The 24,087-nt window shown below is 50.6% G+C and overlaps 1 protein-coding gene across 2 annotated transcripts in view; it reads left to right on the top strand.

The window, feature by feature from the left end:
• The window catches only part of LOC135373835 (uncharacterized), a 68,702-nt gene that overhangs the window by 39,452 nt on the left and 5,163 nt on the right, over positions 1-24,087 (top strand). The window contains exons 4-5 of one of the 2 annotated variants that reach the window (XM_064606894.1): positions 11,561-11,645; positions 23,877-23,963. In XM_064606894.1, the coding sequence (XP_064462964.1) occupies positions 11,561-11,645; positions 23,877-23,947 (156 nt within the window). In that variant the 3' untranslated portion in view covers positions 23,948-23,963. The remainder of the gene's footprint in view (positions 1-11,560; positions 11,646-23,876; positions 23,964-24,087) is intronic. The other variant, XM_064606893.1, reaches the window with a different exon arrangement.

The raw sequence follows: 24,087 nt of genomic DNA on the forward strand, positions 1-24,087 counted from the left end.
TGCAAGTGATGTGGTGTTAGCGGGCCTCACACAAGTGAAGGCAAAATATCTGTTTTATTTTTTTCATAAAACCATCCAACCAACCCGTCGCTACAATTTCTGCGTCGTATAACCGCGGTTGTTGTTCAGGTCGTGTGAGTCAGGGAGAGGTTTCGAGGTTTGATTCGTCTGCTGTGCAGGCATTCATTAAATGGTGACCACAGCTCTGTGGCGGACTTGACTTTGTGTGAAGTGATTTGGTCACGTAATAACTACATATAGACTAAGTTTTTGGTTCCTGCGGCCGGCACGCTTTAAAATACGCTGTTGCATACATGCTTTGTACTGCAGTAAACACGCGTGATCTACAGAGAACGTTCGGAGATGGGAATAGCATTTTGAGTTGAATGCCTGTGTTCCAATGACCACGTATGTGAAACATAAAGTCAAGCCACATTCCACGCCCCCAACGAACCTGCTTCGCCACGTTGGTAAAGGAAGGGTCCAGATCTACCAATGACTCCGACAGAGGTACCTCACACATCTTCGGTCCAAATCTATCATCACGTTAAAGTGAAGCTGAACCCTTTCTTCCTCTCTCTCTCTCTTCTGCGCTGTTCTAGTTCCCGTGCACATAGAGCGTTCTGCTCTGAAATGCTGGAGTTTTGCGCTGTTTTGGCCGCCTCGCAGCACGAGGAAGCAATGGTAAACAACACCGGTTATCGGTGCTGTATCTCTCCGCGAGGTCAACGCGATACTCCCGCAACCGATTCCCTCGCGAGCTGCAGCTTGTCTCGGTGGGCTTCGTCATTGGCTAGGAGGGAGAAATCTCCCCACCTCTAGCGACTAGTGTTGCTATAGACCCTTTTCAAAAATGAGCGCCACCTGTCGCGCTTTCGTCGAACTGAGCTGCGCCGGCCATGTTGTGGGAGAAGCCGACGCAGCAACAGGCTGCAGAGTGCAGACTAAATCAACCTATGAGCTGTTGTGAATTTATCTTTCCTCTTCTCTTCGTTGAAATGTGTAAATTAATTATGTAAAAAAGTACACATTTGAATCTTTCTTTTCAAGTGTTTATTTGTTTTGTACTTGACAATTAGAAAATATAGGCAACAGTGTTTGAAAATCAAAATGTGTCAGCTTAGGCTACACAACAAAATCGACCCACGTGTCCCTGAAATTGCCATTTGCCCGATAACCTTGGTGGTTGTTCTCGTGATTTCTGTTTAGTGATACGGCGATAAAACTTGGGCGGGTTGGTAGAACACCACAAAAAGTTAAAAACCCCAGTGTTGGGGGTTCAGGGTTGTGGACGGTGATGGGAAGTAGTTAACTACATGTAGCTAAACAACTAGTGAAACTACTGCATATAGTTAAACAATTGTTAGAAGTTATCTCTGGGAATGTAATTATAACGTTAAACTACATTTTTCTGTAGTTAACTACAGAAAAATGTATTGTAAATGAAGGGTTGCACTTGCTGTTTCTCGGCACGCTCTACAGATTTCTAATTTACACCTCGGGTCGTCACTAAAAAAGCTTGAAAACGTAACCATACGTAAAACATAATCAACGTAATCATACGTAAAAAAACGTAATCATATGAGGCAATATAAATGCCCGAATAATTAAGCAAAAAAGCGATTAAAACACAGGGCATCGAATACTCCAGCAGTTCTGCTTGATGTAGAGCGCATCATGCTGTTTAAACGTTCGGTGTACTTTAGGCTGGACAGCGGACACCCTGTATAGCAACGCGCACAAGACGCCGAGGTAGTTAAAAATGTAGTTAAACAGCGTCGGCAGTAGTTACAAAGTAGTTTTAACTATTGGTGCTATGATGTAGTTACACTAGTAGTTAAACTACAAAAAGTAGTTGCTGCCCTGTAGTAAAGATGAGCTTCTGTGAAGCAACTATGCCACAGCAGACCAAAGGCACACACGCCATCACGAGCAGCGCATCTGAGCCAAACAGATCAGCGACATGTAGGGGTAATTTCCTTTTTAATCCTTTTTCTTACCTTCGTAGCACGATGCCTTGATGTACATACCTTGTCTGTATATAATAATGTTTCTTTGTTTGTTTGTAAGGAAAAACGAACGAACGAGCGAATTAACTCACTGTTCATAGTGTAAAGCATCCCAAATATGCTCCTGTCAAAATCTGAATTCTCCGAAATGTGAACACGCATGCTGCGAGCCAACTACTATCTTCACTCCCCTTGTGTACAAATTGCTCAATGTAAAAGTTGTAACTTATGAAATTTCGCTGTGACAAGCCAAACCACGCCATGCCTTCTTCCGAAAGTTTTGGCAACTTAGATAGATCGGTCACCCATCCAGCCACGAGGAACATTTCCACAGACATGACGAAAAAAAAAAAAAAACAGGCACGTATATCATGCGGCGAGCATTAAATCGCATACACCGTTCTTGCCGCCCGTAGGCGCGTGTGGGTGTCCGATGCGCTCCGTCTCCCGCAACATGGCGGCCGCAGCTGCCCACGGCCGCTAGGTGGCAGTATTTCGAAACAGGTCTATACGCTACAATACCATGCAACACAATACAATTCCGTGTTGCTATACGCTGGAGTACGGTGACGTGAACCGATTTCACGGACAAAGAGAGACTCGCACGGATTATGCTTGAATGACATTGTTTCGTGTTAAAGTCCGCTTGCAAGAAGCAAAGAAAAAAAAATTGGCCATCGTGGGTTACGTTCTTTCATTTAGCTTAAACATTGGAGAATGTTCGTCGACCTGTTGTGTGCCCCGTTAAGGATGTCACTCGCATAATACAGGCGTAAGATGAAATGCCGGACAATGGACGGTACCTGCTAAACTAAACTTGGTTCTCGCAGCTATATTTAACAGCGTATCCATCTTTTAGAAGACAGGGACGTGTCATAGAATTTTCTGCCGTCCGCAGGGCGCCACCCAGGGGTTTACGGGGACGACCGCAGCCTACATATGGCTCGCCAGTGCATGTGGCGGCGCCAAGGCACATCCACTCGATGTCTCTATAGGCTGATATAAAGCCTGACGTAGTCTTCGTCCGTCGCCGCCAGCGTTCCGCTTCGACAGCAATCATTCGCTAGGCCACACTTCCTTTTCCTGCCGGAATCTGGCACGTAGATTCTGTTGGAACTCAAGGACAGAAAAAGAGAACCGGCTGGTTTGACGGCGAGAGCCCAACTGATTTATTTTCCGCGGCTACGCGGGCGCGAGATGCTGAACGAGGATGATGATAGCACCGCTGGGCCTGCTGGGGCTCCCCCCTCAGCGTAGCTATAGCCCGCCATAGCGTAGCGGTTGATGAGATCAAGTAGCGGAGAGGCCCAGCGGACACGTTGTTGAGGGGTGTGGCGGGGGGAAGTACTGGGGAGGATTGTGGAGTCAACACTCTGTGGTAGAAGCCGGGGCGCGTCGACTTTGTCGTCCAGGAAAGCCGGTTTGAGTCGGTCGAGCGAGACCGTTTCCGTGCGGTTGGCTATTTGTACTGTGAAGTGCTTGGGGCTACGGGACACGACCAGAAAGGGTCCGTCGTACGGGGCCTGGAGGGGCTTGCGCACCACGTCGTGCCTGACGAAGACGTGGGTAGCCGTCTGCGGGAGAGGGTGCTGGTAAGACGGGCGGGTGCTAGATCGGGGGGGGGGGGGGCTGACGAGCTTCGGGGAGGGTTACGTCCTCAAGAATCAAGCTTGTCAACGACGCCGACCGCAGAGACTTCAGTTCTTCGTCTTGGGCTTGGAGTTCGGCTAGCTGTTCAAGTGCAGGCGGCGCGGACGCTAGGGTGGAGAGTTCTACGTCAACGCGGCTGAGGGCGTCGGCGACGGGGTTGAAGGGGCCGGAGATGTGGCGGATGTCTGAGGTGAACTCTGCGATAAAGGCAAGCTGTCGTTGCTCACGACCGCAGTAGTTGGCTCCGGAAGAACGGAATGCGTAGACGAGCGGTTTGTGGTCCGTGGAAATTGAAAAGCACAGCCTTCGAGGAAATGTCTGAAGTGCATGACGCTAAGGTAAATTGCGAGTAGCTCCCGACTGAAGGTACTATAGCGCGTTTCCGGTGGACGCAACTTGCGGGAGAAGAATCCCAGGAGCTGCCATGACCCAGAATCGCCTGATGTCCTCTGCTGGAGGACCGCGCCTACGCCTGTGGAGGAAGCGTCCACCATGAGGGCGGTCGGTGCGCCATGTACCGGGTGCACCAGCATGGTGGCGTTAGCAAGAGCTTCCTTGATGTTGGCGAATGCGGCAGAAGTGTCAGCGGTCCAGGACAGAGCCGAGGTGGCGGAGCGCTTGATGGACAGGAACGATTCGAGTGGTCTTAAGATCTCCGCACAGTGCGGGATGAAGCGGCGGTAGAAGTTTGTCATCCCCAAAAATGTCCGTAGCTGCTGCTGCAAGTTGGAAGGTTGCAGAAAATCTATGATCGCTCGGATTTTGGATGGTAGAGGAGAAATGCCAGCCGAGGAAATGTGATGGCCCAGGAAGACCAATTCGGGAACGCCGAACTCGCTCTTGTTAACGTTGATTATTATGCCGAAATCGGTGAGGCGGGAAAATAGCTGGCGCAGGTCGGCGTCGTGCTGTTCGGGGGTTGGACTGGCCACAAGAATGTCGTCGATGTAGGCATGGACATTCGGCAGGCCACGGATGACACGATCGATGAACCGTTGGAACGATTGAGCTGCATTACGAAGGCCAAATGGCATCCGTGGAAATTCGAAGAGCACGAAAGGGGTCGTGATGGCCGTTTTTGGGATATCTTCCTCGGCAACGGGGATCTGATGGTATGCCCGTATGAGGTCCATCTTTGAGAATATAGTAGCGCCATGTAAGGATGCTGTGAAGTCATGGACATGGGGGATGGGGTACTGGTCGGGGATGGTAACGCGATTTAAGGCTCTGTAGTCCCCGCAGGGATACAGTCGATATGATGAACCACGCTGTGCTTCACGGGCTGGGTCCAGTCAGGAGGGCGAGTTAGCTGCGGGAAGTCCCTCAAGATGGCGAGGAAGAGGTTGCTTGAGTCTTGGTAGAAGGCAATTCGAAGCGATTGCAAGGACGAACGTATGCCCGACACCGTGAGGCTGGTGGAGGAGTCTATGAGTTTGCGACGGCGCATATCGACGAGGAGATGGTGGTGGGTAAGGAAATCGGCTCCGATAATGGGTTGGGTTACGTCGGCCACGAGAAAAATCCACCGAAAGGTGCGTCGGAGGCCGAGGTTTAGGGTGAGCGACCGCTGGGCATAGACCGGGATTCGGGAACCGTTCACTGCAGTAAGGAAATACAAGGATTGTTGTCGACGGTCTGTACGGCTTGCGGGGATTACGCTGACTTCCGCCCCAGTGTCAATGAGGTAACGTCGGGCAGAAGCCGCTTGCTCGCGGACGTAGAAGAGGCGACTGGGGGAAGAGCATGGACCATTGGTCGCCATCAATGGTCCGCCGACTGGTTTCCCTATTGTTGCCATGAGCAAGGTAGAAAACAGTGGTGTGCGTCAGCACCGAAGCGGCGGTGGTACCAGCACATTGCAGGACTGTGGTCTCGGCTGGCGGAACGGTTGGTGGAAGGGGACCGTCTTGTCCTGCGACCACTTCGGTCGCGACTTTGCCATCGGAGATGAGTGTCTGCTCTTAACGCGTGGGAAGCGGCTATGAGCGCGACCAGGGAGCGGAACTCGCGACAAAGGTCGTCAATGGTGGACTGCGGGGGCTGGCGCGGTTGAGGTCGGGCAAGTTCCGAAGAGGGCAATGCAGGGAACACAGCAGCTACAGCTGGATTGGCCACCTCCATAACCGCGTCAGCAAGAGTGGCCAGCTGGTCGAGAGTCATGTCAGCCGCTGTGGCCAGGACCATTTGTACATTCTGCGGGAGTCACTGAAGAAAGAGCTTGTAGCAGCCGCATCGCCAGTCCCTGACATCTAGCACCTGCCCCGTGGCTCGAGTAAATAAACATCCTCGGGCCAGTTGGAATCTGGTAACCGACACCAACGAACTAGTACTTTGTCTCTCCTCTAATTCCAACAATTGGTGACCCGGACGTTTGACGTTCCACTCCACTCACCATGTCTACAGGGGACGGCCACGTCACCACGACTCCCGGTACCCCCAGCATGGTACAACAGCCCACTTCCGTGTTTGCCGTTAGCGTTAAACTTCCACCGTTTTGGGACCGGAACCCAGCCACCTGGTTTATTAAGGACGAGGCCCAATTTCATCTGTCCGGCATCACAGCCCAGATCACGAAATTCTATTACGTCATCGCAGCGCTCTCTCCATCCGCCGCCGACGAGGTCTATGATGTCATCGCTTCACCACCCGCGGACTGCCCGTACGACAAGCTGAAGTCCGCACTTCTCAAGCGAACGACCTGCTCCGACCGCGCACGTCTTCAGCAGCTTCTGTCTGCGGAGGAGCTCGGGGACAGACGCCCCACGCAGCTGTTAAGGCGCATGAAGCAATTGCTCGGTAACGGAGCCGCTTCCACAAGCGACAGTTTCTTGAGAGAACTCTTTCTGCAAAGACTTCCAAGAAACGTGCAGATGGTCCTAGCCACTACGACAAACCTTTCAACGGACGAACTCGCCACCCTCGCCGATGCTGTAATGGAGGTTGCTATTCCATCACCCTCCGTAATGCATGTGGAGACACCACACCCTCCTTTCCCAGAGCCCACACCTTCAGCCGTTTCGCAAGTGTCTACCCCCGCACCAACGCAAGACACCTCTCAGCACATGGCCGCCATTGAAAGATTGACGCAACAAGTGAACAACCTAACCCATCTTGTCGCGACACTGGCAGCGCGGAGCCGTTCGCCAAGCCCCCGGCGCTTCCGCCGACGATCGCTTTCACCCCGCGGCCAGCGCAGCCCAAGCCCTCGGTCCAACGGCATGTGCTGGTACCACCAGCGGTTTGGCGCCGAGGCCCGGCACTGTTTCCAACCCTACTCGTGGTCGGGAAACGCTCCGCCCAGTCACTAATGGCGATAAGTGCACCGGGTCAAATCGAAAGTCGCCTTTTCTACGTTGTAGACCGTGTGTCGGACAGACGCTTTCTCATAGATACCGGTGCTGATGTCAGCGTTATGCCCGCTAGCAAAGCCCATCGCAGCCGACAACCGTGTTTCACCTTACGCGCCGCCAACTCCACCACCATCCCGGTATTTGGCCAGCAGTCCCTCACTTTGAACCTCTGCCTACGACGAGACTTCCGATGGATTTTTCACGTAGCCGATGTCTCCCAGGCCATAATTGGTGCTGACTTTCTCACGCACTTCCGACTCCTCGTTGACGTCGCTCGGAAACGCCTTATCGACGCCACCACCCATCTTCAGGTTCACGGCATCCGCCCTCGCATTCCACCCTGCCACAGCCTTTCCTACTGTGCGCCGGCGTCGCCCTACTCCCACATTCTGGAAGACTTCCCTGAGCTCACCAAGCCCCCCGACTGGACTCGCCCGGTCAAGCACGACGCCGTGCACCACGTCGTCACTCAAGGCCCGCCCGTTCACTTTCGCCCGCGTCGCTTGGCTCCCGAAAAGTTCTCCATCGCTAAGGCTGAATTCGAGCACATGCTCGAGCTTGGCATTATCCGACCGTCAAGCAGCAGCTGGGCATCCCCACTCCACATGGTGCCCAAGAAGACGGGACCGTGCCTTAAACCGCGCTACGGTGCCCGACCGATACCCCATCCCTAACATCTTAGACTTCACCGCTAACGTCGAAGGCGCCACCGTTTTCTCAAAAATCGACCTGGTGCGCGCCTACCACCAAATACCCATGGCGGAAGACGATATTCCGAAGACCGCCTTCATTACACCCTTTGGCCTCTACGAGTTCCTGCGTATGCCGTTCGGCTTGCGTAATGCAGCCCAGACATTTCAACGGTTTATTAACTCTGTCACATTTGGCCTCCCTTTCGTCTATGCCTACATGGACGATATTCTGGTTGCCAGCGCCACCCCAGAAGAGCACGCCGAGCACTTACGAACCCTCTTCGCTCGCCTACGAGATTACGGCATTGTAATCAACGCCGCGAAAAGTGAATTCGGCGTCCCGGAGCTTGATTTCCTGGGTCACCGCGTTAACCAGCACGGCATCCTTCCTCTGCCCTCTAAAGTCGCCGCCATCAAGGATTTCCCCCGTCCCACGTCCGTCAAACAGTTGAGACGTTTCCTCGGTTTAGCCAACTTCTATCGGCGCTTTATACGATCTTGTGCTGCCACACTGGCCCCGTTGGAAGCTCTACTCTCTTCCCGAAAACGCGACGCCGCCACGCTACCGTGGTCCGACGACTCTATCGCCGCCTTCCACAAAATCCGGCAAGACATCGCCGCCGCCACTCTTCTTGTCCATCCCCGGAACGATGCACCTACTTGCATCATGGTGGACGCTTCGAGCAGTGCTGCCGGCGCCGTCCTGCAGCAGCGAGTTTCTTCTGCTTGGCAGCCCATTGCTTTCTTCTCGCGCAAGTTCAAACCTGTAGAGACGCGCTATAGCACGTTTGGACGCGAGCTCCTGGCCATATTCCTAGCAGTGAAGCACTTCCGGCACTTCTTGGAAGGACGATCATTCACCATATATACGGATCACAAGCCGCTTACTCATGGTCTCTCATCTTCTGGCACCGGATATACACCTCGAGAAATCCGGCACCCGGCCTTCATCTCAGAATTCACCACTGACATACAGCCCGTGAGCGGCGTCAACAACCCCGTGGCCGATGCTCTCAGTAGAATATCCACCCTGCTCACACCAACTACAGCGCAGTGCTCAGCCGTTCTGTCTCTGGACCTCCTTGTCACTGCTCAGTCATCTGATGAGGAGCTGGCCGTACTGCGCACGAAGCCCGCGTCCAGCAGCCTCAAGCTTCAAGATGTTCACCTCCCCGGGGCGACGGCCGCCGTGATTTGCGACACTTCACAGGGCTCGCCACGACCTTTCGTCCCCCTCGCATTGCGCCGTTCCATTTTCGATCACTTTCACGCTCTCTCCCACCCCGGAGTCCGAGGCACACGAAAGCTCATAGGCACCCGATGCGTCTGGCCGAATATGCACGCTAATCTCAAGCACTGGGTGCGCACATGCTTGCCGTGCCAGAGAACCAAGACCCAGCGCCACACCCGTCTGTCGCCAGCACCTTTTCTGCCACCTGACGCCCGTTTTGACCATATTCACATCGACTTGGTTGGTCCACTTCCGCATTCCCAGGGTTTCAACTACATCTTGACGGCCGTTGACCGTTTCACCCGCTGGCCCGAAGCGGTGCCCATTGTTGACTCCACTGCTCCAACAGTCGCATCGGCTCTTATCAACACCTGGATCTCCCATTTCGGCGCACCATCCATCATCACGACTGACAGAGGTCGGCAGTTCGAGTCTGCCCTCTTCGCCGCTTTCACGAACGCATTGGGCGCCAAACGTATTCGTACAACAGCTTATCATCCTGCTTCGAACGGGCTCGTCGAGCGACTACACCGACAGCTCAAGATCGCCTTGCGTGCCACTCCTGATACACCCTGGCCGGAAGTACTCCCCGTTGCCCTTCTTGGAATACGCACAGCCCTCCGATCCGACCTTCACTGTACCGCCGCCGAGCTGGTTTATGGCACAACGCTTCGACTTCCCGGTGAATTTTTGTCCGTCTCAGCAGACCCACAACCCGACGCCCAACAGGACTACGTATCCCGTCTTCGCCGTGTTATGTCCTCGTTGCGCCCAGTGCCACCCCGCTCGCCAGCCCGGTCCGGTCCGACCTACCGACACCCCGACCTGGATACGTGTTCTCACGTGTTTGTGCGATGCGATGCCGTCAGAAAGCCGCTGCAGCCTGCGTATTCCGGCCCCTTCCCTGTGACCCCCAGAACCACCCACCACTTCGCCCTCCTTATTAACGGCCGGCAGGACACAGTCTCCGTCCATCGACTGAAGCCGGCGTTCCTCGACGTGTCCCTCAGCTCGCCCCTTCCCAGCAGCCACAAATCGACGGCACCCTCTTCCGTGGACAACCGCACGGCTCCACCTCTCCACCCAAGTCACCCGATTCCTCGACCACGCCACGTATCCTGGGCACGCAAGCTTGCCAGTTTTCGCTCCCTGCCCCCGGCAAGTCGCTAGGGGGGGGAGCCCTGTAGCAGCCGCATCGCCAGTCCCTGACATCCAGCACCTGCCCCGTGGCTCGAGTAAATAAACATCCTCGGGCCAGTTGGAATCTGGTAACCGACACCAACGGACTACTACTTTGTCTCTCCTCTAATTCCAACAAGCTCACGCAGAAGGGCATCGTCCACGGAAGCTGATTGATCGCCGAGCAGCTGTCGCATGCGCCGCAGTAATTGAGAGGGCCTGCGATCCCCGAGCTCTTCTGTCGAGAGAAGCTGTTGCAGGCGTGAGCGGCTTGGTAATGTCGTTCGCTGGAGAAGAGCCTTCTTTAGCTGGTCATACGGCGTAGAAGGGGAAGGACAGTATGTCGTAGACTTCGTTCGCAGCAGAGGGAGTAAGGGCAGAAATGACATGGTAAAACTTGGTCTGTTGTGCGGTTATGCCAGCCAAGCTAAATTGGGCCTCAGCTTGGAGAAACCACACAGCTGGGTTGTGGTCGAAATACGGGGGCAGCTTCACGGCGACGGCAGCCAGTGAAGACGTCGGGGATGGAGCGGAGATGGCTTGCAGGTCCCCGAGAGGCATGGCGGAGCACGGGCCAAGGTTCTAGAATGTTCGGTCACGGAACGTTCGGGTCACCAGTTGTTGAAACTCAAGGACAGACAAAGAGAACCGGCTGGTTTGACGGCAAGAGCTCAACTGATTTATTTTCCGCGGCTACGCGGGCGCGAGATGATGAACGAGGATGATGATAGCACCGCCGGGGCTGCTACAATACTAATGCATTTAGTACAGGGGAAGCAGTCCTATTGAAAAATAACTCACACGCCTTCCCAGCTGTTCCCCTCGTTTTGCTTGTCTCTATAGTCCATTAGTCGTGCATTATGTATACACACGTCGCCACAGCAGCATTGAACAGCTGTTTCGGCCTTATTGAGCCTTCGTCAGCAATGCGTAGGCGGGCGACGTTTGAGCGAGTGGCGTCGGCAGGTCACGTGGAACATGATGTCCTCCCGTCAGGGTGAGAAACTCACCTCTGAAAGCGCAGTGCGAAGCCAGTAAAGTATTAAAGGAAGAAAATTAGCAAAGGCTCTTTGACTGCCACTTTACAAATTTCGCAAAATATTCTAAACCATTGTAAAGCAAGTATGGATGAGCAAAAACATTCGTCGTTAAAAATCGTTCCCAAGCTGCTCGCTGATTACGCGTGACATTGGCACCCCTCAAACTCTGGAGGCAGCATCACAAAAGGGACTGCTGCGCCGCTGCGAATCGGCATTGCCTGTAGCTCCAGGCACTAAGTGCGACCCGCTGCATATATCTAAGGTGTCTACTGGAAACTGATGTCACACTTTGATGGTTTCCGATACAAGGATTCCCGTAAGAGTTCATTCATGCGCTGTTGTACCAACGCCCCATTTGCATTGTTCACATCATTGCGTTGTTACCGTGTTCTTATTACTCACTGCGCAGGACATGACTGATGCTGAAGACGGCAGGTGCTTCAGAGGGGTATGTTACAACAAGGACACGTACGGGTCTGTCATAAAAGGACAGCGTGAGTGGACATTATATTAATTTATATCATCCGAACGCATTCTTGCTCGGCGTTAAACAAAAATATTCATAGGCCATATGCATCGTCACTCACAAAGACTTTCAGAACAACAAGTCAGTAAAGAAGGATGAAACCCGTGACCCGGAGGGGATAGGTGAAGTTCTAGTGAAGAGAAGCTGAATTAGCGACAAAAATAATGCTAAAATAGTATTATCTTAATTCGCAGCCGTGCTGTAAATGCCAGGACTTCCACAGCAGCGATGGTGGAGTTCTGCACTCTTTGTTTTCGGAGTTGTGAGGCCTGTTCTCCATAGTAGTATATTTTTATGAGCGTTTGCAGAACCACATAGTCGCGGCCCTCATGCTGCATTGCATCAGCCGCGAGGAATGCCTGAGCGTCTTGAAGGCCTCTGTGACGACCGCGAACCTTGATGTTTTTTTTTAGTCACATACCTAAAATGCCTAAGAAGGAATTACACAAGGGAGATGCACAAATACGAAAAAAAAATCCTCACAAGAAATATAATTGTTCGCGTCTCATGTTGAAATCAACAAGTATATTTAATGATACAACATTATGTGATAAAGACTTTCATTTCCGTATTCCTACCTGCACTGATGAGTTGTGCAAATAATCAGTTGTGCCAAAAGTTGCCTGTAGCTTAAAACCATGGGCTACACGGCTCGAGGAATGATACGATGGTAATGTGTGAAGATCGAATGGACGAAAGTTGAACCACAATGAAATGTTTTATGCACTAAGCATGCACTATGCAATGTGCACTAAGCTACGAACTTCTCTGCAATATTCTAGGCATGGAATCTGTTTTGTTGTTGTCCTTTTTTTACAGCGATAGCTGTATGATGGAACATGTTTGTCAAGGACGGCGTAGGTCCTGACATCCGGCTCGGGACGCCATTTGGTGGCGCAGCAGCAAATCGGAGAGCACATGTAAAGATATCAGAAGCCTCGCCGCGTCGTTGACAAAAGTTACGTCCTTGCGAACAGATGGCAGCCGTGCGGGTAGTACAAGCGTCGTCAGTCTATAACACGCTACGTGACGGCAAGAAATATTGCGTACGATATCTTCAGACAGGGGGTGCAGGGCCCGGCACGGATGGGCTCGTCGCCGAGAACGCAAAAAACGCAAAAAAGGTATAGCACACGGGGACAACCAATCGACGATCATTGACTGCACGGCGACAACATGACCCAGCAGTAAGGGAACACAGATGCCAACAGATGTAAACTGTCCAAGACGTGCGCACATCAAAGGATTGCCTGTCCGTGGCGTTTGAACTGGTCGACGCGGATTTTGCGCATTTAGCAAGTTCTTGAAGAACGAGTTTGGAATCTTTGTGACGCTTGCGATAGGCTGTGGTGCCCGCACACGCGCAACACCGCCAACAGTTTGCGAGGGAGTTCACGGGAGAGCGTACGAAATTAATTGCCTACATGTGCGCGCTCCATAACACCATGAGCCTCATGAAGCCCTTGCGAGTGCACGATAGGCTATCGCTGTCACTTTTTAAACTGAGTTACACTTCATAGTGGTTATAGTAATTATGCATAAAGGGAAGAGCTTTGTATTGTACAGTTTCGAGTTGAAAAGCCGAGTTGATACATACATGCATGCAATTTAGTACGGACAATAGTGGATGGGTGAGTAATTTAGAGTCTGCCGATGCAAAGCACAGTACTCGTCTCAACAACAGCTTTATTGCGAGATGATGAATGGGAAGCCTCATTGCCAGCGGCGATACGCTACACCATTGCTAGTAGTAATGCAGGGAGTGAAGTAATAAGACGCTTCACACTAAGGATCGAAGTCTAATTGTACGTCCTATGCTATCCAGAAAGCTGAAAGGAGCAGAGCGTTGGTGTGCTGGATGTGGCCAGGGACCAAACAATTTTGTGAGAGAGCGGGGGGGGGGGGAGAGTTGAGCTCGATGAGGGATCCGGAAAGTGTGGTTCGGGAAGGTTGCTAGTGCGGGCAATAGAGAAGAATATGGTCCTTTCGACATCGCAATTGGCTGGAACCCCTTGGAAAACTTCCGTGTGCCCTGCTTCGTAGATAAGGCTGTAAGACATTAAAACATCCATCACCAGCGTTGCGGATGAGCCTCCGATGCCAGAATTTTCAATTTTTTTTGGCAGCACACATGCAGAGTCAGTGCACACGACCCATTCCCGTGGGGTGAAATAAACGATGTGCTGCAGAAAGAAAGGTGGCATAGAGTTCCGCAGCTGTGGGTGAGGTATGATGCGGAAGGCGACGTGATTCCACTACGCGTTCTGACGTGATGAAGAATGCCAAAGTGGACTTGACAGTCCGAGATGCGCCACATCTGCGACCGCGACAATCTGCACCAGCTCGGCCCGCACGATGAGTTACAGCCGCTGGGTTTCTTTTTCAAACCCCTCAAGCCCGCCGAATCACGGTATAACACTTTTGGACGCGAGCTGTTGGCGGTGTACCTGACTATCAAACGTTTCCGCTACCTTCTCGGGGGGTGCCAGTTCATCGCTTACACTGATCACAAACCTCTCACCTACGCAATCACTTCTGGGTCACCAGATTGTCGCGAAGTCAAGTCACTACAATAAGCGAGACGAAGGCAACAACTTTACTGCGTGAGGGCCGGATCTGAACTAACGAACCACTAACCGAACAGTAAACACGAGCCGGGCAGAGACTGGGCTCGTCGCCATCACCAGGTGCCGCTACAAGTAGATTACCAACCTGTCCAGGTTTTTATGTTACTCAGTATGGTATATGCTTTGCATTACCACCCACACTCCCTAATAGCCCTATTACACCATTTGGTCTTACAAAATCTTGATCATATCCTGTATGTACATTTGGGACGCGGTTATCCCTTGCTGAAACATGTAGTATCCAATCTTCCACTTCACCAATGTTCTATTTCACGGGGTTGGACACTCGATCACCATGCCCAGGTGCGCACGATTATCTGTTCGTAAGTATTGGGTTACTACACTCTTCTCAGATGAAGTATCATTCCGTCGAATAGTCATCCAGCTGGAGGACACACACAGAACAGAACGCACAGACACCTAGAAAATTATCAGGGTCTCTTGGAAGCCACAGAATTTTTGTATTGTAATTGTGCAAACATAAATATTGCATAGAAAGGGGGATATGCTTGTACGGAAGCAACTCCCGTTAGTTAGGTAATATTTTATAGATTATACACTCTCGAACAAGGGTGAGTTGCACAGTTGAAGCGCCAAAGGCATGTGACATATGGTGGTCTCAAAAAGATGCAGGCCCTATTAAAGAATCCCTTGTGTAAGTAGTAAGCAATGACCACTAGCTGCCCACATCACACAGGGGTCTGGACACCATCAAATTAGCAATTAGTACTAATTAGGACCCCCACAGTAGTCAGCACCCTCAAGGGAGACACCTCACTAATTGGGAAGCATCTAACTCATGTGTTGTGGGCAACAGGTACAGACTATCACCAGATAAACCAACAGACAGACCTATTCTCCTACCTGATGCCTCACAATGACAAGATCATTACCGATACAGTTGGAACCAAGGTGTTCTTGTGTATTGACCTCACCAAAGGATATTGGCAGATTCCTCTTGAAGAGGCATACAAAGAGTACAGAGCATTCGTCACACCCTTTGATGTTGTGAGCGCGGCTAAGAGAGATAAGCCAGGAGCGTAGCGGAAGGTAGATGTTTATTGGGCGGTGGCCGCGGATGGAATGAACTCCGGGTTGAGAGCGTGGGCGGGAGCACGCACTCCTTCATCGTCAGCGGAGGCCACTACAAGGGCCCCCCGCTGAACCAGAGGTCGCCGCGGAACAGTGCGGACCGATGGTGGACCAGACGCCCAGCTGACGCGGCGGGCAGGAGAACGAGGAGGAGGCGCGCTCAGGCAGTGCGAATGCAGCGACGGAAGGTCCCTCAAGTCATCAGGAAGGAGGAAAGCCAGCTTGACACGGTCAGCTGAAACACCCTCCAGACGGTTGGGCAGGCGGATGGTTAATGTCTTGCCCTGGCGGGAGTGGACGAGGAAGGGGCCGTCGTAAGGGGGCTGCAGTGGCTTACGCATGGCGTCGTGGCGCAAGAAAATATGAGTCGCTGTGGCTAGTTGAGGGTGGGCAAAAACTTGTCGAGACGAAGGGGGGGGGAGGCGGCCGTAAGTCCGTTCAATAAGCCTGCAAACGGATGGCGAGAGGATCGGGGGCTGGCTGCTGGAAGCAGGCTGCATCGAAGAATTGCCTAGGCAGACGCAGTGGAGCACCGAAGACCAGGTCGGCAGGGGAGAGTGGGAAGTCAGACCGGGTGGCGGACCATGTGCCCAGCATAATAAGGAGCAATCGCTCTACCCACTGGTCAGAAGGATTGGCTCAAAGGGCGCTCTTAAGGGTTCAGTGGATGCGCTCTACGAGCCGATTGGCGCAGGGATGGTAGGCCGTGGTTTGATGGTGGCGAGCACCCAGAAAACGGCAGACATCAGCAAAAAGTCGCAAAGCAAACTGTCGCCCTCGGTCCGTAGTAATGACAGCTGGAGCGCCAAAACGGGCCACCCAACTGTGCAGAAAGCCGCGGACGACAGTGCTGGCAGTCATGTTCTGGATGGGTATTGCCTCCGGCCAGCGCGTGAAACGATCCACGATTGTGAGTAGGTAGGAGTGGCCGGACGACATGGGCAGAGGTCCCACTAGGTCTAGGTGGATATGTCGGAAAGGGGCGTCGGGTGTTAGAAGCGGCAGAGTTGGAGATACTGTGTGCCGCTGCAGCTTCGTGCGCTGACAAGCCAGACATATTCGGGCCCATTGACGGACGTCCCGGTTCATGGAAGGCCAAACGAAGTGGGCGGCGATAAGCTGCTGTGTGGCCTTGATACCGGGGTGATGGATGTGGAAGATGTCGAAGAGACGTCGGCGGAAAGCGAGAGGGACGAGGGGCCTCGGCGTCCCTGTCGTCATGTCGCAGAGTAGCCCGCGCGGTGTGTCGAGGTAGGGAATGCGCTGGAGATTGAGTGATTGCGGCGACTGTTGGAGGGCTTGGAAATCGGTGTCCGAGGCTTGTTGCTTGCGCCAAAGCAGTACAGTCAAGCGCCGGAGGGAACACTTGCGTAAGCGCTACTATCGGTGAGCGAGAGAGGGCGTCGGTGACGACGTTGTCGGGGCCGGTGATGTGGCGTACGTCCGTGGTGAATTCGGCTATGAAGGCCAAGTGACGTAATTCATGCGGAGAGCGAGTCTTGGTCCCAGATGCTATAGCATATGTCTGGACTCTAGGGTGGGTGGTGGATTTCTTCGAAGCCGCACTCCTTAGGTGCAGCCTTGGCAACAGAAGCCGTGTGGACAGGGGCATTGTCCTGGAGCAACCGGACACATCGACTCGACCTGCCACGCCTCTGTTCCTTGATGGCGTCTCGTAGTCGGTGCAGGAGTGAAGCATAATAAGTCGCATTTACTGTAGTGTTTCTCTCTTTGAAGTCGATGAGGAGGATCCCGTGACAATCCCAAAATATTGCTGCCATGGTCTTCTTTGTGGATTGTGTGACCTTGGCTTTTCTTGGGGGTGCTTCTCCTGGTTTGCGCCATTCCGTCGACTCCTTTTTCGAAAGGGGATCATAGTAGAGCACCATAGTCTCATCCCCTGTGACAATTGACTTCAATATTTCTTATTCGTTCTCTTGACCCTATTGGAAATTCCTACTTGACTCCATATGGTATTATGACACCAGGTCCTACATGATGAAGGAACCTACATACAAATAGGATCCTGTTTAATTGTGGGTCCTACATGCAAATGCGATCCTACATATAAACAGGATCCTATTTGGTTGTGGGACCTACATGCAAATGCGATCCTACATATTAACAGGATCCTATTTGATTGTGGGACCTACGTTGGGTCCTACATGCAAATAGGTTCAAGTCTCTCGTTGTGATCCCGTATAATTTGTGCACCCTATTGTGCTGTGTATATTAGGAAATAACAAATCATGCAGCTTCTATTTTTTTATTTTTTATTGATATCGTTCATCATCCCTGTGACATGTCTGTTGAACAATCACACTCTTGCCTGATGTACAGCGTCTTCAACACCTTTACAGATCATGCTAGATGACAGCTCTAAGATATATTTCTTGTAGGCATCTGAAACAATAAAGTGAGTTAGGAAGCTAGATTTAACAAGGGATAATACATTATGTGTCACATAAAATATGCCAAAACTCGTGCACAGGTTAACCAGACTTCCCACATATGCTGTTACTTGAGGTCCAAAGACAATGGCTTTGTTTGTTAGCAGTAAGATCAATTAACTATGACAACTGGGGCTACAGCAAGGGTGTCAGTAAGGCATTACCTGAACAGGGTGAAAACAATGCACGTTGAGTTATAATATCCGCAACTATTTACATTCTGTCATATTCCTTCCACACTCGGGGAAAATATGCATGACACAAGCTGAGTTATTATGAATTAATAACCAAAAAAGGAAGATCTGTATCTGTAGAGCACCGGTACCCTGTAGCAGGGCCGCAGAAGCATCACACATGATATCAACCTGATGTTAAGTGATGATACAGGTTAACCAACAGGGTAAGAGCACAAGATTACAGATGGAGGATAAGGAAATAGGTAACAATAGGGTAATAATCGCACTGAGCGGATAAAGTTATAGGAACCCACACGCTAGGAAGAATACAAAGCAAAAGGTGCACGAAACATGGCATTACATGCACACAACTAACCTTCAATTCACGAAATCCAACAGCTTTCGGTCTTCCAAGGTACACACACAGAAACAGGTCCAGATACCACTAGTAAGGCATGAAACAGTCACAGCACTGCGGGGCACCAAAACCACCAAAACTACGACGAAAGACGCTTCCCGAACGAGAGCTCTCTGGACATGCGTCCGAACGCTTCTATGATTTCCCTTCCAAATGAGCTGGAGGAATTCCAAGCTCCAACGGCGCCACCTGGCTGTAACGGCTCTCTCCACCATGCTCTCCTCGCGCTACATCCAGAAAGCAGAAAGTCGCGCGTACGGGTGACCAGTGCCATTGGAAAGAGGACGTTTTTCCCGTCAAAATAAGTCTTCAATCACATTTCTACGCCAACAAACAACCGACATCGAAAAAAATGCCCCCAGCCCCATGTATAACGAGCCGCTTTTGCCATGTTTGTCCTCACTCGAGAATGGAGAGAGATAAAAAGATCCCGCAAGTTTCTAGCCGTTCGGTGTTCGGAGTGCACGAATCCATTAATAGGTGATTCAGATCTCCCACAGGGTTCAAACCTAAAAACAGGGACGAAGGTGCGCAGAAGGAGAGTCAGCCTAAGGAATTTCGGGAATAACGCCATAACCTGTAGTAAATAGACGGAAGGTGCGAATTGAAAAGTTGTAGAGCAAAGAACGAAGAACACGCATGCAAAATTTCCAGTAAATTGGACGTTAGGTAAGCGAGATTACGGCATTAAAGGAACGGCACCCACGGAAGCGTCTCCGAGCGGCGTCAGCCAGACTTGCTGGCGCCAGTGCCATGACCCTCCAACTCCAAAGCCCATATCTGGGGAACGGAGAGTCTCGCGCTTACGGGATTAAAGCGGTTGGAAAGAGCACGTCAAGAGCTTCAAAACTATGTCAAACACGACTCTGTAGGTGCGATGGAAACGGTTTTAGGGGAAAAACAGCCGGCAGTCCCATGTATTGGGAGGAGTGTAAACACGGAAACCGGTAGCTCGAGAACCAGAAGACTTTGACAGCTGTAGTAAATTTTGCCACGTTCACCGAGTTGAGGCGAGTACACTCTAGAAAGATGAAAACTGTCCGACGAGGGCTTCCGTCCGAAAAAGGGCATCAAAGCTTAAAAAAACAGAGTTACGAACGCGTCTCTGCCCACAACCCCCGAACCGCTAAAGACCGACTCATGGTTCCATTTGACCGATCGTAGAGCGACTCTAGTCCTACTAGGACGGAAATTCTGGCGTCGACATGACCACCGGGGCGGATGTTACGGAGCTCCGAATGTATCGGAAGTGCAGACGGAGGCCTGGAATTTTCAAGTATCTCGACTACTCTTAGGATTTCCTGCGAGCCGTGAGAGTGCACGTGAAGGCGAAGGATTGGGGAATCCGTCACAACAAGCCACGTCCTGATAGAACCGGTTTAGTCGTAGAAATTAGACCGAAAACCCCATCGACACCGCAATGTCGCTCGATGGGGTTCAACCGCCACCTCGACCTGTTGCGCACTGTTGTTGAAGTTTGTGCTTAAATAGTACTCAAAGGAATGCACGCATCATTGTATGCTTGATGTTTCGTCGACTAGTAATGGGCATACTCTATGCATGTTCCATAAATGAATGCAACCAGTCCATTCAGTTGTTTTCAACCTAAAAAAATATATTCATTTGCAGTGGTTCTAATAGAATTCGCACTTGATAACCTGCCGTATGTGTGCGTGTTGGCAAACATGATTGAATATGACTAGTTCGTTCTGGGCCCCTGTTTTGAAGGAATCAAATAATGTTTGTTGCTGTGTTAATATATCACTTCCATATCTCTAAATAATTCCCCACGTCCTCCCCACATGAAACCAAACAGGCCACGTAAGATCTCCCATAGCTCCTTTTTGATGCCTTGTAGGATCCTACAAGTCTGCTACGTAGCCGGATATAGGCGATGTAGTGTCCTACAACTCTCCTATATTGCCGAATATGGGACAAGTAGGACACCACAACTCTCCTACATAGCCTAATATGAGACATGTAGGATCCTATGACTCACCTATATGTGAATTAATATAGGACATGTAGGATCCCACAACTTTCCCACATGATACAAAATAGGACATAAAGGATCCTACATCAATTTGTATAGGATAAATAGGATCGCATACAACCTATTTGGCTTTTTTTCAACAGGGGACAGAGCTCAAAAAACTCTTTGGCACAGACGACCCGCTGTTGCTTTGGAACTGACGAGAGAAGTCGTGGCACCCATCTCGCACTGACCTTTTTCATGTGAATGCCCTCGCCGATGATGTGAAAAGCGGTTGTTTTGGAAAGCCCCAGCCTTTCTGAGATTTCCTTCACCTTCAGCACTTCCTCCTCGACAAGAGACAAATTTTCTTGTGTCACCTCTTCCACTGGACGACCATCGCGTGGATCATCTTCAATGGACTCTCGTCCCAGTCGAAACTGCTTAGCCCAGTCTTTTACCGTTGCGTACGACGGAGAGGCTTCCTTGTACACGTTGTCCAGTCGCGCTTTAATTTCTTTAGGCGAAAGTCCCTCTTTTGTCAAGAATTTTATCACAGCGCGGTACCCAATTTTTTTCATTTTAACTGAAGAGTGCACCCTATGCTGCGGCCCTCCAACAGATGGCACCACGCGTCCTTAATCGCATTTTCAAATTCGCGTGAATTTTCTAGATCGGGCCGGAAACTTATGGAACCACCCTCGTACACTGATGGTTCAAAGACTCTTCGCGAGGAATCGTGCGCTATGGTCTCAGGCACAGTTACAAGGTGATATCGTTTGAATGTCACCAAGTCTGTCTTTACAGCAGAAGCGTATGCATGTATCTGAGTTCGTTACAAACTATCTGTAGCATTCATTACATAAAATACTCCGTCGTCCATCGTGCTAGGAGCCTAGCAAGCAGTACAAACTAACAGGGCTTATCGATTACTTTTCTGCTGGGTACTCAACCATGTTGGGATGCCCAGAAACGAAACGACCGATCGAGAAGCCACGTCCGTAACAAATGACATAATGCTCTTCGATATCCATCACAAGATATCAGGCCATTTTTAAACAGAAGCGTCCACAGGCAGGCAGAGCTTTGGGGACCAAGAGGCAAGCAACAAGTTACACACTATAAAACCTTAGATAGGCACTCCTCCATCTGCATGCTATGGACTGTATGAGTTGCTATCCTGTTGGCTCCGCCTGTTACACACCTACTTAGCATACGGTTGTCCCATACGGGAAGAAGACCTTCCCGAATGCAGTCACTATAGGGAACAACTCACTACCTTTCACATCCTCACAGTATGCCCAGCATATCAGCATCTTCGTCAAGGTAATCTTGTTTAGTTCTACAGAAACTTCTTACCACTATACCCGGCACTTTTCCTGGGTGATGAAGGTTTTGCAGAGATACTGGGCTTTTAAAGGATACGCAAATTAAATTACAATTTTGGCATTTATCTGACTTTCAGTGAGCACACAAAATTTTACCTGGATTAAACTTCAAGTAGTATTTCGCGCATTATGGTCTCAACAGCTAGTGCGCCTGAAAAACACGAATCAAATGAAACCTTCGTGAGTAATAAATGTGGATAATGGGCAGCTCTCAGGGCTTCGCTCGACTTTCTAATAGGCTGATGCAACGTCGAGCTTGGCAAAGTGCCTCACCCCGGACAATGAGTTCAGAAACCCTTCAAAACTTGGGAATGTGTAAGCATTTGCCGCAATTAGCACTGTTCTGTTCCCACAGCTCAACGTACACGCTTACCATGGCGTCCCTCTTCTGAACTACGACAATCGGAGAAAGCCATGGTGATGCGTCTACGAGCACGGTAACGCCTCCACGCTCCAGTATCTCCAGCTCCTGTGATACTTTGTCTTTCAGCACCTAGGCAACTTTCGCTGCTACAGGATATACATCAGGTCTCACCTGCACTCCTTTTGCCGAAACCCAATGCGGTCGTAGAACAAATGTCCAACACTCCGCTGCCTCCCCGAAGATCCCGTGGCGGAAGATTTTGTTGGCTCTGGACGCTGGCACGTAGACGCCGTTCAAGAAGAGCTTTTAGCGTTGTGCCCTCAAATAGCTGATCCTTTATTGAATCATTCTCGAAATCTCCTAATTTAAATCTCGATATGAAACATCTTAGCTCCCCGACAAAAGCCTGTATGGACTCATCCGGTATTTGCTTACGTGCACGGAACTGCTGATGTAGAACGACGACGTTCGAAGGAACACCAAAACATCCACCCAAAATGCTCAGCGGCTGCTGCAGCAAGTACGGATAGTTCTGCGGCTTCCTGCCTTTGCCTTCTTCTTCCAAAGACGCCTATGGCACTGCAGTGCTCGTTTTTGCACTTACATCATTGAAGACATATACTGGCCTTCAACACCCAAGCGGTGTAGAAATACCGCTCTCTTTCTAGCAGGCGCGAATGTAGAATCCGCAACAATGTCCAAGCAGTTGAAGAAAATGCCTCGCCATTCTTCCCATGACACTTCAGTGAATCGGCATTGAAAAATTGAGCAGTGCGAATCATGCCTTGCATTTGCGGAACACTACGATTGTACCCGTTCCGAACCCACAGGGCCACGATAGGTAAGCGCGCGCTTGTCTTGCTGTCTCAATGGATGCAGCCAATCTCTATCTCCTGGGGATTCCATTCATTGTCGCCAAATACGGCTCTGTTTTCATTGCGTTTTTCTTCTAAACGGTAGCGTTCTGTTAACTGATTTTGTTTGAGTCGTACTAATTGAAGCACGGAATTTCATTTGAGAGCAAGTTGTTTTCACATTTTAGTGCCCCTTTATGATGTAATGAGTAATATATTCAAATGCCCTGCATAAGTGAATGAGCACAGCAGAAGTAACTTTGCTATAGTGTATGGTAAGTTTTATATTATTAGTGAACGGGTCTAGCGCAGCGCAGCTGTCTGGGGATCACAGAGCTACCTAGAGCCTTCCCCGAAACGCCAGGGTAGAGGGAGCATCGGAAGGGTCGCCCCTAGTTTCCAGGTGTTCGCACGGTGAAGTTTCCCCTGTTATGTGTCTGTAATACATGCCTCCCCCCTCTTTTTTTGTCTTGTACTGTCACAATTTTTTATTGCTTGACACGGCGGATTTTTTTTTAAATTAGCCGCGCTTTGCTAGTAAGTTTCCAAATAGTCTCCTAGAGAAAATATTATTTTGACACTATTGAACCAACATTGTCCGTGTGTCCAAGGTTAGCGGTCTCTCAATGTCGTAAGAACACACTTTTATCGAACTATGGATTAACTTTACTCGCCATTTCATTTTCATTAAGCACATTGACTTTGGCTTTGAACACACCAGAAATATTTTAAGTCTGTCGAACTTAGCTAAAGAAAGAATGTCATGTTGGCTTATCATCAACACGGGCGCGAAAATGGTTCATGATACGTGCACAGGTGTCTCCCCTAGCATAACATGCCTCATTCTCTTGCGTGCAGGACAAAAGAGGGGCTTACGGCTGTCAATATTATTGCAAGAAGAGGCCTCACGATATCGTCGATCGTCCTGATGGTCATCAGTGTCTGGTAAGGTAGAATGAATCTTTCAGGATTATAATTGAAGCGTGACAGATTCAGAAACTGATAACCTCATCGCGCGTCAGTCCTTGCTCTTTGAAGGAGCGTGGAAGTCACCCTCAAAATATTTTTG

This window comes from Ornithodoros turicata, unplaced genomic scaffold (assembly GCF_037126465.1).
Source record: "Ornithodoros turicata isolate Travis unplaced genomic scaffold, ASM3712646v1 Chromosome33, whole genome shotgun sequence".
Taxonomy (NCBI): domain Eukaryota; kingdom Metazoa; phylum Arthropoda; class Arachnida; order Ixodida; family Argasidae; genus Ornithodoros; species Ornithodoros turicata.